The sequence below is a fragment of the Telopea speciosissima genome, chromosome 5 (genome assembly GCF_018873765.1).
Source record: "Telopea speciosissima isolate NSW1024214 ecotype Mountain lineage chromosome 5, Tspe_v1, whole genome shotgun sequence".
Lineage (NCBI taxonomy): Eukaryota > Viridiplantae > Streptophyta > Magnoliopsida > Proteales > Proteaceae > Telopea > Telopea speciosissima.
In genome coordinates this window covers 1885383-1903955 of record NC_057920.1, presented here as the reverse complement: position 1 = coordinate 1903955, position 18573 = coordinate 1885383, and the positions used below count along the sequence as shown (strand labels likewise).

Below are 18573 nucleotides of genomic sequence, written 5' to 3'. Positions count from 1 at the left end.
CTGTTCCTTCAACTTAGAACCAGTCTTTCTATGAGAAATTCTAGCAAACGTTCAGCATAGCTAAGAGATTCCAAATTACATTTTGGTCAATGCAGAATAACATCTCTAATTTGAAATGAATGCTGGCCTTGGTCAAATCTTCTTTGGTGCGTACAGGTCCTTAGCGGATTGAGAATGTGTTCAAAAACCTCTTTTAAGTAGGCTTTTCTTCCTTCCCTGAAGTCCCACAGTTCTGGAAGCACATATCTCCCACTAGAATTGTACTCATTTAACTCTAACATTAATGTCGTGGTCACAGAATTATAGATTTTGTCACCCCACTCTTATTTGAGCTTTTTTAAAATTTTCATCTTTGTCATCAACTGTTTCCTGCAATTCTTAGCACTTATACATCATAATGATAAATAAAATACATTTTAGAACTCTAAATCTTCTTTCAGTAGCTATAAGCAGAACTTCAAAGATATGACTAGTAGGAACAAAATATGGGAACAGTATTCACAGATTGCGGAGATTGATTGATTACATATTTTTAATGTTCCATCAACATGAATCTTTTTAAAAGGATGCCAATCTGACTTTTTAATTGTCATGCGAAAAAGACCATATCTCAAATTTGACCTCCCAGTCTTCAGCTGAGAACTTTTGCGAGCACAGATCTTGAAATGGTTCCCTCGTTGATCTCCCCAAATCGCTGGATCCCAATTTGGTGCTTTTATTGGATAATTCTTCAAAATCCTGTGGTTAAGGAAAACACTTGGTGCACCTACACATCAAGGAGGCCAAGAAGAGAAGCACATAGCATAATATAGGAAGTTCGGATCCTCTGCACGTACCAACAAGTGAGCGTACAAGTGAGAGCCAATCACATTTTAATTTTGTTTCCATATAAACCCCTCCTCCCATCGCAAATGGCAAAAAATAGGACAGATGTGTTGGTGCTCTTGGTAGTGTTGTCATTGTTGGCAACAAGGATTTGACAGTGGTGTGGTTGTGAAGACAGTCTTCAGTTGGCAACAAGGATTTTGGGCTTGCATTTTCTTGCTTCTTTCTCATTGGTCCGAAGGGTATCTTTTGGCATTGTATATATATTCTCGTTAAAGGACCGAAAACGCATCTCTGGAGCCTTAGTGAAGAAGAAAATCGAGGAGAAGTCGTCTTCTACCATTCTGACGTGATTCGAGAGCATAGGCACGAAGGAAATCGTCAGAAAACATCGGTTTGGTCGTTAGCAATGGATTCGAGTGCTTGAATATTCGTCCTGTTGAAGATCTCACAACATTCATTTAGAGTTGGGAGTTTTCCTTTGAGAAGGTAAACATGTTCACAAACCATTGTCTCTGTGTAATCTGTTAAAAGTTAGGTTTGTGATTGAAATCGGATTATTGGGTTGATTGATTGTAAGGCTGAGGTCATTTTATATTGGGGATTGAAGTCCTTGCCCTCACTGAAGCAGGATAAGGGGTATCCTAGCCGTAGGGGCGGCTAATTGTACTGTTGTTGAGTATTGGCATATATGAAACCCTGAGGAGTATTGCTCCGTGGACATAGCCTTCACATATTGTGAGGTGAACCTCGTAAATTGTGTCTCTGTGTTTACTTTTATTCATTGGAGACTAATCTCTATTTTGCAGAGTGGGTTTATAGTCTTGGTAGACCTGGCCACATTCTGGTGGTGTAAGGTGAGACTGTAAGCGACTGTGTGGTTTGCAGAAGACGTTGTAAAATTTAAAGGAACTGATTCACCCCCCTCTCAGTTCGATCCGGCATTCACTAGGTGGTTGGCTCTCACATGTACATTCAACTGTTGGTACGTGCAAATGATCCATTCTCTAATATAGGGGCATGCGGCTTGAAAAACATAATAAAGAAAATCATTAAACCTGATTTGCAGCCAGATTTGTTTGGTAGATTGAGATATTAGTGTTCTCTAAATTCTAGTTTCTTTTGATAACCTGCAATCCTATCCTGGGTTGGAGTTCTGAAATATGTTGTTAGGGGTTTAGACTCCATTAAATTTGCAATACAACAATTTGATTAGAGAACATATCTAGTTCAACTGGCTAAGAGGAGATACCAGTTAAGTCATTGATTTTACATTATTTAACGAAATTCAAGTTCATATAGCCCTACTATGAAAGCCCAATTATTTTCTGCACTGGAAATGAAGTGGGTCAAGTAGTAATGCAAAACGACCCACCTCGTTAGGAAAAATTTTCAGAAGCCAATCTAACATCAATGACAAATAAAACAGAAAGCGAAACAATATATGAAATTTACGATAATTCTTGGAGAGCTTACATAGGAGTTGAGTTGCCTGATGAAGCTAGAGAAATTGTTGTGCTTGAAATAGGTGGGGAGAAGACGAGTAGCGAACTCGAGGGGGTTCCACGCGACGAAGTTGTTTTTGTTTGGAATAGAAAAGGGAGGGGGACTCGGTGGTGGAATTGGTAGAGGTGGAGGAGTTGGAGGTGGTGCTGGAGGTGGGGCTTCATGGTGGTGATGGTGTTAATGGTGGGTGGCGGCGGCGGCGGCAGCGGTGGTGGTAGTAGTATTGGGTATCTACATTGTAAAAGAAGATGATGATTTGGGGAAGACAAGGGCATTTTGGTCTTTTCAAATTTTTAAAAAAAATAGAAACAATGGTCATTTTTTAACATTTAATGCCTAGTGTGAACTTAAATGGCTTTAGGGGGTAAAATAGGGGTGATACGTGGAACTTTCAAGGGGTGCGTGTGGACTTGTTAGAACCTTAGGGGATCATGAGGAATATTGGGTGCATTTTAGGAGGGTTTGCGTATTTAACCCTTATGAATTTGTGATGAACTAAATGGACTCCAAATCCCTTGCAAACCTATCAAGGTTCCAGCCAATTGAAGTTTACCAAATGGTAGATTTTGAAAGTCTATGTTTATATAGGATTATGGGAGGCGCATGCTAGCTAATACATGGGAGGGCATATTTGATCGAATTTTTATAGAGCTAGGGTCGAAACTATCCTTCCCCGTGCGTACTTATCTGATGGATGGTAAGGATAAGCATGGTAAGTTCTACCAAAAAAAAGGATAAGCACGGTGAGTGGATTCCTCCTGTTCATGGGTGAAGAGATACTCGGGCCCACTAGGTCGATGAAATTTTAGCGAATTACGAGCATATAGAATCTTGAAAGCCAATTGCAATTAAATGCTTTGAAAGAAAATCAGAGATGATTGAAAGTCAACATTGCACACTCCACATGGGATAAGGTAGTTGGCTGTTATGCGATAATATAGTATTGCTTGTTTTTTTTTTTAAATACAAGATAATATTAAAATGCCATTTTTATAATAATAATCCTTTAAAATATCATAATGATCCTATAATCAATTTATCTTATACGCAATGCAGCGTGCATCATACATTACACACCATGACTTTATGTCTTTATGTAGTTGCCGCCGCCGGGGCTTTTTAATTTCCATGGGAAGATGGAGAATCACCACCATAAAAAATAAAAACTCCGATTCCTCCGTCCAACTGTGGAAGAAACGAAAGGATTTTTAGATTAAAATTACGGGACTACGGAGGAATAGTAAGCAGCGGCAATCTCCTGATTTCGATTTGTAGTGGGAAAGATCTCAGAGATGCTTAAAAGAATTAAGACTCGAACTCAGTTCAATACTACTACTACTCATATCTTCACTACCACATCTGTTAATTTTACCAAAACAAAAGGGGAAAAGAAAAAAAAACACTTTCTTTTTAATTTAAAGTATTTTATTAGTTAATAATTCCTAATTATCATCATTCCTTTGTTCTTCCCTAATCTCCAAAACCCTAAGCCAAGTCAAACCTTCCGAGCTTCCATTTGTAAAAACAGATTCCGGCAGAGATCAGGCATGCATGCAGGAGAAGAAAGTTGCGAAGAAGTAAACTGAAAGATAGATAGAAGATTGACACAAGGGAAGATAAGAAGAAGAAGAAGAAGAAGAAGAAGACCTTTTATTTTATTTATGTTCTGGCAAGTAAAAGTACAAAAAGAGACGCAACCACTTTCTTTTAATTTGTAGTCCTCGAGAGGGGGATTAGTGGCGGTGGTGAAGAATGATAATAAAAAAGGAAAAAAAAAAAAAAAAAAAAAAGGGAGTTAAGAAATGCTTTTCTTTCCGGGACGATCGGCGACTTTCAAAGTCTCGTCGATGAGCTTCCTGGCACGCCTGCTTCTGATTTCGACCTTAACGCTGGAGCTCTTGTCCATCTTTACATATGGTTTCTTGGATTTCTTCAGAGCTCTCACCTTCGACTTGATCGATTCTACCAAGTTCCCCAGTTGATTCGCCATCTATGAACAAGACTTATAATTCTCTTTCTCTTTCTGATCTGCCTCTCCGGCCGCGCGCAGAACCACACACGTCCACACCCCACGAGCACAATAACCAACACCACCGGCACCACGACGAATGAATGAACATACAAAACCCAGCCAGAGGAATATTAAGGTGGGTGTCGTATAGAATCCAAGTGTCCTCCCCAGATTCACACCTGCCTCTCTCTCTCTCTCTCTCTCGTCGTCTGAACTCAGAGCTCTTTCGTCACCTGTCCTTGTTTTCACCTGTCGGTTTCTTATCTCTCTCTCTCTCATATAGTCTCATCGTTAGACTTCTTAGTACACTTTTTTTTTTTTGTTGATAAAATGACTTCTTAATAGACAGTATAACGTCTTTTACTGCTAATATGTCCACAGCGACCCTTCCATCCATCAAGTCCCCACCCCCTCAATTTATTGCACTTTTAAGTCCCCTCTCTCAATTTTTTATTGAACTTTGCACCACTTTGAAAATGGAAAAAATGATAGTGTGACACTTGACCTTCCTTTATGTTACGTTTCTTTAATAAACATGGAATAAAATTAAATAACCTTTGGCACAGTTCTCAAAGTCATATATGAAGAATAGATTATGGAAATTAAATTCAGTCCAAAGACTTATTAAATAACATAATTATGTTGACTTATAAATGGGTAAAAAAGAAAAAAAAGATAATGATTTAAGAATAAAGTTTTCACCCACCATTTTAAGATTCACAAATTCCTTGTAAGGTTTTTGTATGTTCTTAAATGCTCTGGCCGAAGTAAACTCGGACCATGATTTAATAAGCAGATGAGAAAGAAATTTGAATTGTAATTATGTGACTTTGTTGGTGATAGTCCAAACTCCAAACCATCAATGGATAAAACTTGGACTGCAAAGATGGGGATTGACTGATAAAAGGGAAAGCTACGATTAGATTTGGGAGATCAAAGTGGAAGGAAGTTAAATGCATGCCGGGTATTGCGTTCAAGGCATCTGCAACTGAGCCTTGACTTGACTATTATTATTATTGTTGTTATAACGGAGAAGACTACTACCATTATCTCCTTCCTTCCCGGGCTTGGACCAGAAGAGTCAAATAGAAAATGTTTTATCTGAACCAATAATATATGGCGTTACTTAATATGCAAGTGCAATATAAGTACGACTTCAACACTTCGATTTCTTGCGGATTACACTAATAATAATCACCTATATTGTTTATCATCATCAAACCATGCATGCTTGGGTTGGGAATGCGAATTTTTATCTTCTACTGTCCGAGAAAGGTTAAGTCGTCATTTCACATCTCATGTGAGGGAACAGCACTATATTGTTCGAAAAACGGACAAAGATAATGATTCGGACAAGCCCTAGATCGACACTGAGGGAACCTTAAGTCTTCCAAAAATGCAGTCAATGCCCCATGTCATCACCCCAGTCGCCACTCTAATATTTATCTAATATTCTGGCATGGCTTCATGTTTTAGCAAATCCTCTACAGTTGGTTGATTAAGTTTGTAGGTTTTATTCATTAGAGATTCCTCCATTTGCTTAAGTTGACTAGTGCGCCTCCCAATCTTAAAATTTTTTTATTTTTATAAGGAGCGAGGGGGGGGAGGGCTGGGGGCTGGGGTGCTCTTACTGATAAATGTGTCTTCGTGTCTCGTAGATATAACACTTGTTTACATGCAAGACTTCATTCTTAGGCGGTAGTTTCAGTGTTTGACAACACCCCCCCCCCCCAAAAAAAAAAAAAAAAAAAAAAAAAAAAAAAAAAAAAAAAAACAAAGGCAGCAGCCGTAGTGGAAAAAATCTGCTGTTTCTGAGTATTTCACTAGGGATGGACCCTCTTATCAAAAAAAAAACTCTAGGGATGGATCCACCCAATGGCAAAATCTTTATTTGCAAAAAATGAGACAAATGTTGAGAATTTAACCATTAAACCAACACTTGAGAAGATACAAAGACATCATGGCTCATGGTTTAATGGTTGGATACTCAAGCGTGGTGCATTGGGAGCGATGAAAATCCATAAATTACATTACATCAATTTTATACGTTAATGCTCATCCAACCATTTTTTTAAGATCAAATTTTCAATTAAGAGTTTGAAAACGAAAATACCCTTTACGGGTAAATACTAAATATAACTCATGTCTTTTTTCACCCTAGTCTGCCATATGGTTGGATACATCTGCGTCTGGGCACATTTCTCCTATACCGCCCTCACCCCCATTTCTACTATCTTCCTCACCTCATCACTCCCCTATATCGTCTCACCCCCACCTCTATTAATTTACTTCACCATCCCCATCAAAGTGCATGCGGATTCTATAAGTGGAAAAAAGATGGGTCAAAGAAGCAGCCTTATTACATTCATTTTAAGGATGAAAGGCCTCTTGTTTTTGCTGCTCTTTATGATTCCTGGAAGAACTCTGAAGGTGAATATGCATTTTCAAGTTTCAGTCCTAATTTCAATTGGAGGGGGGGGGGGGGGGACTGCTTTCACCCTTGTATCTTTTATTTTTTCTTTCTAAAAAATTATTTCTCGTCCTCCTAATGAAGACTGATCCCAAACTAGGGAATTCCAATGGAGATTAGCTCAATAGGATCACAAGAAATAGGGAAAGAACCAGAAATAGAAAAGTATTGGTAGTTACGATTAAACAGTTCAGAGTAGTCTCCAATTTCAGTCAAAGGTTCTAAGTTGTGTCAATATATGAAGGCTGAATTGTGAGAACTAGAACAATCCTTTTGCAAGCAGGAAACTTCAAACAAGAACAAAAAGAACTAAAATATATTTCGATTGGGGTATTTAGGAAGTCGAAAATCAGAGAGAAGTATCTGAGAAAAAGATGAAAAAGTAGGAAGGGCTTTTAGTTGCAGAAGATGTGACAAAGTGAGTGGGGAGGGTTTTTTTTTGCAAAAAAAACAGGAATGGTTTTTAGTTGCCGAAGATGAGAGAGAGAGCTTACCTGAGGAGTAGCAGCGGCAGACGGCGATCGGAGATGAAGGTGGGGGGTCGAGGAGATAGCAGTGATGAGAAGGTTTCGTGAGAGATTTGAGAATTAGGGTAACAAATGAAAGTGCACTGGGTAATTACCATCCTACGAGTCACCTTGTCATGGGATCCAAATCCTCTATTGCCGAGCTGCCCAGTAGGATCGTGCTGCCCAGACATGATATTGTGCGCAATGATCGCCTTATCCCTGCCCAAACACCTTGCTCGAGTTGGGGTAAGGCGATCATTGCGAACAACACTGTGTCTGGGCAGCACAGTCCTACCGGGCAACTCGGCAGTAGAGGATCCAAATTGCTTGTCATGTTTTGCAATCTGATCCCAGTTTTGGATCCACTGTAAGACATTCAGGAGCTTCTAGTGTTTTTGTAACCATTTAGGTGAATTTTAGAATATGTCACCTTACATATTGGTAAAGTGTCACCTCATATACATATTTTTCCATATTAACGTGACAGATTAGCTGGGATTGAAAATGTGTGGAAAGACAGATCTCAAGGTTTGTTGTTAACATGTCAAATTTCAGTCCATACAAATTTTACCACGTGGGAATAATGAAATATCAAAAAATTTAGGGCTACAATAGGGTGGATATGTATGCATGTGAAGGGTGGAGAAGTAGGCATCACATTGGAAGGTAAGCCATGCATAACATTGAAAGATAAATGATAGATATGAGGTTGGAATTTGACTTGTGATTAATCCAATTCAATCACCAGATAACCAACGGTCATGTCTGCCATGTTATTCTTCCATGTGAAAGAATTGTGGGTACGAATTAGCATAAGTGAAATGAATCGGTGCAACTAATGACAGAGATCATTCAATCCTAAAACGAAATTAAGGTGTCGATCATTACCTAAAAATTAATAAATACAAAGCCTCCACACGATCTTAGCCCTTTATAATGAGTTTCATGTACATATACAATTTTACATTCCTTTAAATGCAAACTCCTCCACCACTCACTGATAGAGAAGAAGAGAGAGCAAGGAATCCTTGGAGAAGACAACAATCCACGGTTACTATACTACACAATGTTATTGTGAAAATCAACATTTCACAACATATCAATAGATAATGACAAAACCTGGTGCACAATGTTTGGTAATTTCGAAAAGTACCGTCAGACTTTCTTATTAGGAATCAAAATCGGATTCTTTTCCTTAACACCATGTGATAGAATGAGCACTTGATGGGATTTTTATTGCCACCTAACCAGTGGGTTACAATAAGAACTTGACTAATATTAGTCACCACCACCACCGCCACCTTAACAAAAAATGCATAAAATTAAGTTTAGGTTCACTTTTCCAATGCTGAAGTAACCTCTTGATTTTTACTCTTGAATCCTCGATTGTACTCCACCTGTACCAAGTCAAAACTACTCTCCCTATGGGCTATGGTCATCTGATGCTACAGTGGCCATGCTGGTGGTGAGTTAGGGAATAAAAAGGCACGACTAGTTTTTCACTCACCCTTGAGAGTTGAGAGTTGAGAGTTGGGCACTTGGGCCGTTGGGCTAGTCGAATCATTCGTTTTACTCATGGCCCATTTATTTATTTATCCATATGCCCCATAAGGCCCATTACCCATTTCCATTCATCTAACTCTATTCTCTGCTCCTCAACGGCCTAAAAGAAGAGACAAAGACCAGAAAAATAAAATAAAAAGACCATCAGCCATCCTCAACTCAATTCCTCATCTATCCATCAAGAAAGAAAAAGATAGGCAATTGATTATCTGAAGAGACAATTAATTGTCTGAAGGGAAAATACCTGCAATCGTTTTCACGTCATCTATTTTGCAGGTTCTTTTTCTCATCTCAGGCCTCTTTCTCTCTCTCTCTCTCTCTCTTTCTATCTCTGCGTCTCTCTGCGTCTCTCTGTTTCGATTTTCTATTAACATTTTAACTGTCTCGCCTCCATCAATTCGCCTATTCCTTTAAATTGCTATCTGCTAATCCTCAACAAACGATACCCTCGCTTTCCGACATGCTCGAATACCCAAAAACGCCCAACTTTGGTTCCATCCCCATTCATTATAGGTCTTAGCAAAACAAACTAGCCTGGCGATGGAGGAAGCTCCTCTACTGGTTTAATTTTTGAAGGTTTAGGGTTATTCGCTCTTCTTCTCCATGGACCTGCAGTTGGTGCAAAAGGGTTTGGATTTCTCACGGAGAAGGAAGAAATGGATTTTGCTACTCGCAGCGCTCGGCTTCACTGGTTATGGTGCCTATAGGGTCTATTATTTGCCTTCTGTGGTCAAGAAGAGGAAGAGGTTTTTAAAGCTTCTTGAAGCCTTGATTTCCGTGGCCGAAGCTGTATCCGATTCCGCGGAGACGATCTCAGTCATTTCCAAGGACTTGAAGGAGTTCCTTCAATCAGATTCGGATCAAATTCCCACCAGTCTGAAGCAGATATCCAAAATCATGAGGTCGGAAGAGTTTTCTGATTCGCTGGTTCGGGTGACACAAGCTTTAACATTGGGGATGTTGAGAGGTTATCGCTCGGATACTAGCAATGGAGATGAATCACGGACCACTCCTGGCTTAACTGACCGGCTTATGGACAGGCTTTTCTCTACGGCTGGCTCTGGTTTTGCTTCTGTGGTTGTTGGTAGCTTTGCCAGGAGCTTGGTCTTGGCTTTCTACTCTGATGGCCGCCCATCTTCCGGAGGTTCGAACCCTGAGTCGTCATCTCCACCAAGATGGGTAAATGTGTTATGCAGTGACAATTGTAGAGTGCTCATCGCTGACTGCATCCAGCTATTCGTAAGCACTGCGATTGCCGTTTATCTTGACAAGACCATGGATATCAACACTTATGATGAAATCTTCTCGGGGTTGACGAACCCGAATCATGAAAGGAAAGTGAGAGACATATTGGTGTCTCTCTGCAATGGTGCTGTGGAAACTCTTGTGAAAACATCTCACCAAGTGTTGATAAATTCAGATTCGAAGAATTCAAGCTCAAATTCCCCTTCCTTGGCTGTTGGTCAAGGGGAAGGTATAAGTACTACCAGAGATGAGGTTTTTAAGGATCTATTTTCAATGGAACTGAAAGAGAGAAGTCCATTAGATGGAATTAAGGACGGAGGTTGGGTAGGAAAGGTGTCTTCTACATTGGCTGTTCCAAGCAATAGGAGGTTCGTTCTTGATTTGACTGGAAGAGTGACATTCGAAACAGTAAGATCTTTCCTGGACTTTTTGATATGGAAACTATTTGATGGTTTCAAAAAGAGCTACAATATTGTTCGTGAGGAGGTTGTTGAGAGGGGCATGGAAGTCGTAAGATATTTTAGTGCTAAGTCATCTGTTATTATTACTGTATGCCTTTCTTTATGCTTGCATATGGTAGGTGGTGCCAGGGTCTTGATGCCAGCTTAAACTGTGGTCGCCTACCACCCTTTTTGCTCATTGAACAAATTCATGTCACAGACGTTGGTATAATATATGCTGCTGGGAAGTTTTTTGTCTTGCTTCAAACTCTCGGAAGGAATTAGGATTGAACCATTCCAATTGATAAATCTAACAAGTTTCTCTCTTCAAGTGTTTACTGAATGAAAAGTGAAATTTGTTCATTGGGTGATAGTGCTTCACAAGTTGCAACCCCATATGGTAGCAGGATCCTTTGACAGTCTACTTGGAGGAAAGATGGATGTAAAGGAATCTCTGGACCAGTCCAAGCGTTTTTTAAGGCCTGTTTCAAGTTGGAAGTGTAGTAACAAGCAGAGGACTACCTAGATGCTGTATATAGGTCACTTTTTGACTTGTTACTTTTGTCATGATAATTTGTTGGCACTTCTACTTCTAATTTTGCTTTCATTCGTGTAGTAAAAGATTATCCATTGTAGGTGGTTTATCGGACTGAGTTTTCGTATACATTTATTTTCAATTGTATAATAAGGGATATTGACAGGGTAGAAGTGTAGAGATTAAACACCCCCCCCCCAAAAAAAAAAAAAAAAAAAAAAAAGAAAAAGAAAAAGAAAAAAAAACAGGGTAGAATTGTAGAGATGAGAGATTATTATTAACTGAAACTGTTTGGTTGTATTTCAATGGTAATAAACTTTGATTTGTAGTAGACCAATAGTCTTGAACTTGGTTCAATATAATTGTAAATCTGTGTTCATTTGTATATTCGTTGTTTTCTGTGCCCAACTGATACTTTTTAGTGTGTTCATGCTGTTATCATCCAATATGCTTATATGCTTTTCTTTTTTCTATTTGTATGTTTAAATGCTTCTGAAACTGAGTACTTTGGGTCCTTCATTAGCCTCCAATGTTTTATGTATGTGAGCTATAAGATGATCCCTCTCTCCAGTATGGAGAAGTGATTTGATCCAGATTGAAGGAACCCAAAGAGCCAAGGCAGACCTAAAATGACCTTAGGAGAAGTGTTGAGGGAAGACTTGCATAGCTTAGCCCTTTTATCAAATATGACCTCGAATAGAGCTGAATGGAGGGCAAGGATCCATGTAGCCGACCCCATTTAGTTGGGATAAGGCTGAGTTGTTGTAAGCTATAAGATGATTCAAACGAAGTACTTTGTATATTTTTTCAAGATTCAAACGAAGAACAGATGTTATCTATATATTTCAGAACAAAACTATTACGCTTTGATTTGAAAATGATAAATGCAAATTAAAGCCAACCAGAAAAGATGGTAACATCTCTATTGGGCTTGCTCATCATGGATATCCTGAATACGCATGGGATGAAATTTTTAGCTATATTCCTTAAAGTTGTCTTTCTTGAACATTTATTTGCGAGAATATTAGTGGCTTTGCTATTTAATTTTCTTACTCATACAGTTGTTTGAATAGTATGTATATCTATTAGTATTGACAGTTAGTGCCACCTGATGTTTCTGCATACTGCTTTGACACAGCAGCAGGCCCCTCAAATGATTTTTGGGGAGCACAAGAGGAGAAAGAAGTATTGCGCTAGCTAGTGGACTTAAAAGAGTTGGATTTCTAATCAAACCATGGGGCCTGTTTGGTTCTTCCTTATTTACTTTGCTTTGCTTTGCGTGTAATAGTTTTTGAGTTAAAAGATTTTAGTTCTTACTTGGCAGTTGTAGTCATAGTAGGAGTTTGATCTGATTTTAGAGTTGTAAATGGGTTAGTATGTTCCCGGTTAGAGAAAAAAAATTTAAGTTTTAGTGTTTCTATAAATAAAGGGTGTAAGCAGCCTCCTAAGGCATTGAATTAGTTTATACAATAAAGGTAACTCACAGTATCAGGTGAGTGCATTCTCTGCAAACTTGGGGTTTCCTAGTTATTGGGTGGATGCCCATTGTTTCATCTCCCCCCCACCACCCCAATTCGGTTTGTGCAAGTCCCTTGTGGACTCACAGCAACAGGGTGAGTTCATTCTCTGCAAACTAGGTGGATTTTCTCTTGTTTTGGTATCACTAAGCTGCCGAATATGTTTTGAAAAATAATAGGTGTTTACTACCTAGTGGACTTAAAAGAGTTGGATTTCTAGTCAAACCATGGGGCCTATTTGGTTCTTCCTTATTTACTTTGCTTTGCTTTGCGTGTAATAGTTTTTGAGTTAAAAGATTTTAGTTCTTACTTGGCAGTTGTAGTCATAGTAGGAGTTTGATCTGATTTTAGAGTTGTAAATGGGTTAGTATGTTCCCAGTTAGAGAAAAAAATTTAAGTTTTAGTGTTTCAATAAATAAAGGGTGTATGTAGCCTCCTAAGGCATTGAATTAGTTTATACAATAAAGGTAACTCACAGCATCAGGTGAGTGCATTCTCTGCAAACTCGGGGTTTCCTAGTTATTGGGTGGATGCCCATTGTCCCATCTCCCCCCCCCCCCCAACCCCCAATTCGGTTTGTGTGAGTCCCTTGTGGACTCACAGCAACAGGGTGAGCTCATTCTCTGCAAACTAGGAGCATTTTCTCTTGTTTTGGTATCACTAAGCTGCCGAATTTGTTTTGAAAAATTCTAGGTGTTTACTACCTCTTGTTTTCTTTAACTCTCTTCAGCAATGATTACAATTCTCTACTCTTTGAGATTGCTTTCAAGCCCTAATATGGGGCTGGTACTTTATTCTTATTTGACCAAGTCCTAGAAACCTAGTATTTTAGTAGGTTGTAGCTCAGCCAACCATTTTATTTACTGTTGAATATTGAGTTTTCTACACTAAACGAGCAGATAAACCTGCTAGAATAATAGTAGTGAAGATACTGACTGCAGTGAAGACCATGACTCATGGATTATCGTTAAACTCCGTTTCCTTTGAGGAATGTCAGAGTCCTAGAAACCTAGTATTTTAGTAGGTTGTAGCTCAGCCAACCATTTTATTTACTGTTGAATATTGAGTTTTCTCCACTAAATGAGCAGATAAACCTGCTAGGGTAGTAGTAGTGAAGATATTGAATGCTGTGAAGACCATGGCTCATGGTTTATCGTTAAACTCCGTTTCCTTTGAGGACTGTCATTTACTGTCCATAGGTGATAGTTCATGATCGACAATAATATAGATCACTGAGTAGGTTTACTGGATCTGTATAAATATGAAGGCAAGTAGGCTTTTCTTTGTCATACATAATGAGGAGTTAAAATTTAGTGATAAGATTCTAGCAATTTTCACTGATTTCTGTTGAAAGCAGAAGTTGATACATCTTGATAAAACTGAATCAGTTTCTGTAGCAAAGTTTGTGATATCTGAATCTGATTATAGAATGGCCCTCTAAATCACAAGCAAAGCTAGTTGCCTGAAGCCTATAGGTTGGAAGGTCGGACTTGTCCATCTGATTCTGCTGGGCTTCTACACCCCCCCTCCCCCCCTTTTTCTTCCTCTATCCAACTCTGTTACGGTGTTTAAGAGACGAACAAGATAGAGAGAGACCTTTTTCCCTTGGCATTTGATAGGAAGAAAATTTGTTATCTTCATTTTATGTGTGTGTGGTGTGTTAGAAATTGTCCACCCCTGTTTCCAGGTTGATATTTTTGGGAAAATTTTACTTGAGGTACCCAATGTTTGAGAAAGTGACACTTGGGGTACCTCATCTTTGAAAACTCATGTTTCGGGGTGCCTTTGGAGTGGTTTTGTTCCAAAACCATTTTATTTTCCAAATTTGCCCCTCTCAACCCCTCTACCACCCCTCTACCACCCCTTACCCAATCATCCAACCACAATTTTACCCCACCGATGTCATCATCACCACCACGACCACCTCTACCACTGCCAGCACCACCACCTAACAACCCTCACCCTGCTCCCCTAGTCCCTCCCCTGCAACCCCACCCTACCATGCTCCCCTTCGATGTATGGTGAATTAACCCTCTGCCCCATTTCTTCGTCGTTCGCTAGACCCGGCCAGGTGGCCCAGGTCCATCGATTGCGTGGCTCCCTGGGTTGGTGTTTTCACTATTCCTGATGGAACTGATGGTGAAATGCTGATGAACACATACTTCCATGGAAGATTTAATATTTTCATGAGGTATATTTGTGATTGGGTTGTAAATGGCAAAGGAATAGAGAAAAGGAATTGTAAGCAAGAATGTGTAGGACGGTAAAATTGTTCTGAATTAAACTTTCTCAATGATGACTATTTCCTTTCCAATCGATCATTTTATTGGGCTGCAAGCTTCAAATGTGGAACTGAATTATACCGGGCTTGTTTGATACTTCAAATTAACGTACTTGATTTCCTCTATAAACGAAAAACTTCTTTCTGTTAATAGACAAGAAACCAGAGTTACATTGGAAAGAGGAGTTGGTCATTCAAAGGGCGGGGTTATCTTAGCTGTGTAATGTAAAATTTTCCTTCTATTAGTCTATTGTAATGTCTAGTTGCAAAATCAGTTATTGAACAGTCCGAATGCGTGAACTCTTTGGTTTTTCTGTGTTGGATATTCATCGTTTGGTGGATTGATTGGCCAATGTGATGAGAGGCAATTGCCATGTTTACGGATTCAACCAGGAACCCTTCTCAATATAATTCCTTGTGAACAAGTATCCCCTGAACCATAGCCCATGTGCCCTGTCCTAGCAACTAATGCATGCAAACTGCAGTGATATCGTAGGGGAGCATGGTGAGGGGGCAGGGTTGTAGTGGAGGGATTGATAGGGGAATATGGTGGAGGCGCCACCAGTGTTATTGGTGAAGCCTGATCTCAGTTTTAATCTAGAAAGTACTGTGATCCTTTGGCATGTTGTTTTTTGCCTTTGAAATACTCGTAAACGGTAAAAAAATGAAAGATGAAACTAAAGGAACAAAAAGGTACAAAGTAAAAGGGTTTGTATAGAAGAAATGTATTGATTTTCGAGAAATTTTTTCTCTTGTTGTTAAGATGACTTCAATTTGCAATATGTTGAGCATAGTAGCTGTAGAAGATTTACATTTTGAGCAGTTAGATGTTAAACCTACATTTCTCAATGTTGATTTGGATGAAGAGATTTTCATGCATCAATCTACAGGATTTGAAGTACAGGGCAAGGAGAAACTGGTTTGTGTACTGAATAAGAGGTAGTGATATCAGTCTACCCATTATGTTTATTTTCAAAAATTTGAAAATGGAGATTTCATAATTGTTGCATTGTATGTAAATAATATGCTTGTTGCAGAATCAAGTATACAAAGAATTAGTGATCTCAAGAAGATCCTGTCTAAAGTGTTTGACATGAAAGATTTGAGTGAAGCAAAGCAAATTCTTGGCATGCAGATAAGGAGAGACAAAAAATATAAGAAATTGTGGTTATCCCAAGAAGGATATGTGGAGAAGGTATTAAAGAGATTCAATATGGATAAGGGGAAGCCGGTAGCTACTCCATTGGCAGATCACTTCAAATTCTCAAAGGATTTGTGTCTTTCAAAAGAGGAGAAGAAGAAGTTCATGGCAAAAGTGTCATATTCTTCCGCAGTTGGGAACTTGATGTATGCGATGGTGAGCACGAGACCGGATATTGCACATGCAGTGGGAATTGTCACTAGGTTCATACCTAACCTAGGAAATGAGCATTGAAAGACAGTTCAATGAATACTTAGGTTTCTTAGAGGTACATCCAGTCATTGTTTATGCTTTGGTGGTACTAACATTGAAATGCAAGGTTTTATTGATTTAAATCATTCAGGAGACAGAGATAAGCGGAAGAAGTACCACGAGATATGTTTTTATTGTAGGTGAAACAATAGTCAGTTAGATTTCAAAGCTATGGAAGGTGGTTGTTCTTTCAACAACAGAGGCAGAATATATTGTTATAACTGAAGCTAGCAAAGAGATGATTTGGTTTCAGAGGTTTATGGAGGAGTTAGATAGAGTGCAAGAGAACTGCATACTATGGAGTGATAGCCAGAGTGTTATTTATCTAATAAGGAACTCAACCTTTCATTCAAGAACGAAGCATATTCAGTTAAGGTATCACTTCATTCGATCAGTATTGGAGGATGGAAAACTGAAGCTTGACAAGATCGATGGCAGTAAGAATCCTGCAGATATGTTAACAAAGGCAATTGACAGGGAAAAGCTGGAGCTCTGCTCAACTTTAATTGGTCTTTATGGATGATTGGTTTTTGCTAGAACGATATGTCTTAAGGGCTCACAGTTTTTTTTTAAAGTGCAGATATTAGTCTTCAAGTGGGAAATTGTTATTGGTGAAGTCTGATCTTAGTTTAAAAATCCATTAAGTAATATGATTCTTTGGCGTGTTGTTTCGCCTTTGAAACACGCATAAACAGCCAAAAAATGCATACCGGTTAGGCTTTTAGGGGCAGTTTTGTACTTTCTTGGGTTAGGTTTTTTTTTTTTTTTTTTTTTTTTTTTCTTTCCTATATTGTTACGCATAAAAATGCTATATATAGTAGTTATCTCTTTAAGAGAGGTGTGTGAGGGTTTGTAATTTCTTCAAGGAAATAGTGGATCTGGACTATCGCTCTATCGTGGATGTAGCCTATCTTCTTGAGGGTGAAAATCTATGTCTTGTGTGTGTGTGCATTTTCTTCTTCTTGTTTTCTTTTGCAAGTCGCCATTCTGCTGTATTGTTATTTCCTAACTTGAATAGGTTTACTGGAACTCTGAACCTATATAAATATGAATGCAATTATAGGATTTCCTTTTCATGCAATAAGGAGTTAAAATTTAGGGATAACATTCTAGAAATTTTCACTGATTTCTGTTGAAAGCAGAAGTTGATACATCTTTGATAAAACTGAATTAGTTTTTGTAGCTTTATGTTGTGATAACTGAATTTGATTATGGAATGACCCTCTAAATCATAAGCAAAGCTACTATCCTGAAACCTTTATGTTGGAAATTGGGGTTTGTCGCCCTGATTCTTCTGAGCTTCCACACAACCCCCCTTTCTTTTCCTCTTCTATCCAACTCTGTTAAAAAGGAGTTTAAGAGATGAGAAAGATTATGAGAGAGAGAGAGAGAGAGGAGAGAGAGAGATCAGTAAGATCATAGGTCAATACACTAACTAAATTATTTTTATTTTTTGACATTTAAAGTTGTATACAAAGTTTTTATTCCCTTAATTGGTTGGCAAAAGACTCTGCCAGAAGTTGCATATGTAATTTTGTTAGTGTTAGAAGTTGTTGATCCTTCCTTTCCATTTTTTCTATTTTGTGAACTCTCACAGTGGGGATTGGTAGCTAAGGTTATGGTGCATGATCTCTAAAGAGCACTATAATGGAACTCATGTTACATGGTAAAATCGGGTCTCTCTCTCTCTCTCTCATGATAATACATGATATGTAATATAATTTTTTTTTTAAACAAATAACATCTTATTGAAGAGTGAAATCACCCAAAGTTCTGCTGAGTTGAAGAATCCAATCACTAATTACAAATGCAAACCAGAATTCTAGGGTACGTAATGGTTTGTTAATTTTTCTGTTTTATAAAAAATGTAAATAAAACTTGGGGAATAAGGGGTAGGTTGCCTCCCTCTCTCTGCCACCATACAAAACTAAAGTGGAACTATATATATATATATATATAAATATAAATCAATTCCATTTTGGTGTATCTCTCCTGCAGCACCGCCATTATCATCAACATTATCCTGGCCGTGTTAATTTAATTATACATGGAGCTAAAGACAGTAGAGAAGGTGTGGATATATATATATATATATCCATCCACTGTTTTTTCCTTTTGTCTGTATTTTTAAAGATAAGCTCTTAAGGTGACGACTGATAATTGTACATATATCAACATCGACAAAAGCTGCAATTCATGCAGGAAGAAAGGCAAGGCA

The 18573-nt window shown here is 38.5% G+C and overlaps 2 protein-coding genes across 2 annotated transcripts; one reads left to right on the top strand and one right to left on the bottom strand.

The window, feature by feature from the left end:
* Positions 1-4121: 4121 nt before the first annotated feature.
* LOC122661607 lies at positions 4122-18313 on the bottom strand. The gene is made up of 3 exons (XM_043857060.1): positions 18295-18313; positions 9345-9347; positions 4122-4321 (listed from the first exon to the last, which is right to left on the bottom strand). Exon 3 carries the CDS (start codon positions 4319-4321, stop codon positions 4127-4129), a length of 195 nt encoding a protein of 64 aa, XP_043712995.1. The 5' UTR covers positions 9345-9347; positions 18295-18313; the 3' UTR covers positions 4122-4126.
* On the top strand, positions 9407-10897 carry LOC122661605 (protein PHLOEM PROTEIN 2-LIKE A10-like). The gene has a single exon (XM_043857058.1). It carries the CDS (start codon positions 9488-9490, stop codon positions 10736-10738), a length of 1251 nt encoding a protein of 416 aa, XP_043712993.1. The 5' UTR covers positions 9407-9487; the 3' UTR covers positions 10739-10897.
* Positions 18314-18573: the final 260 nt, after the last annotated feature.

Excerpts from the sequence above, each read along its gene's own strand:
- LOC122661607 (XM_043857060.1), bottom strand. The coding sequence starts at position 4,321 with ATGGCGAATCAACTGGGGAACTTGGTAGAATCGATCAAGTCGAAGGTG.
- LOC122661605 (XM_043857058.1), top strand. The coding sequence starts at position 9,488 with ATGGACCTGCAGTTGGTGCAAAAGGGTTTGGATTTCTCACGGAGAAGG.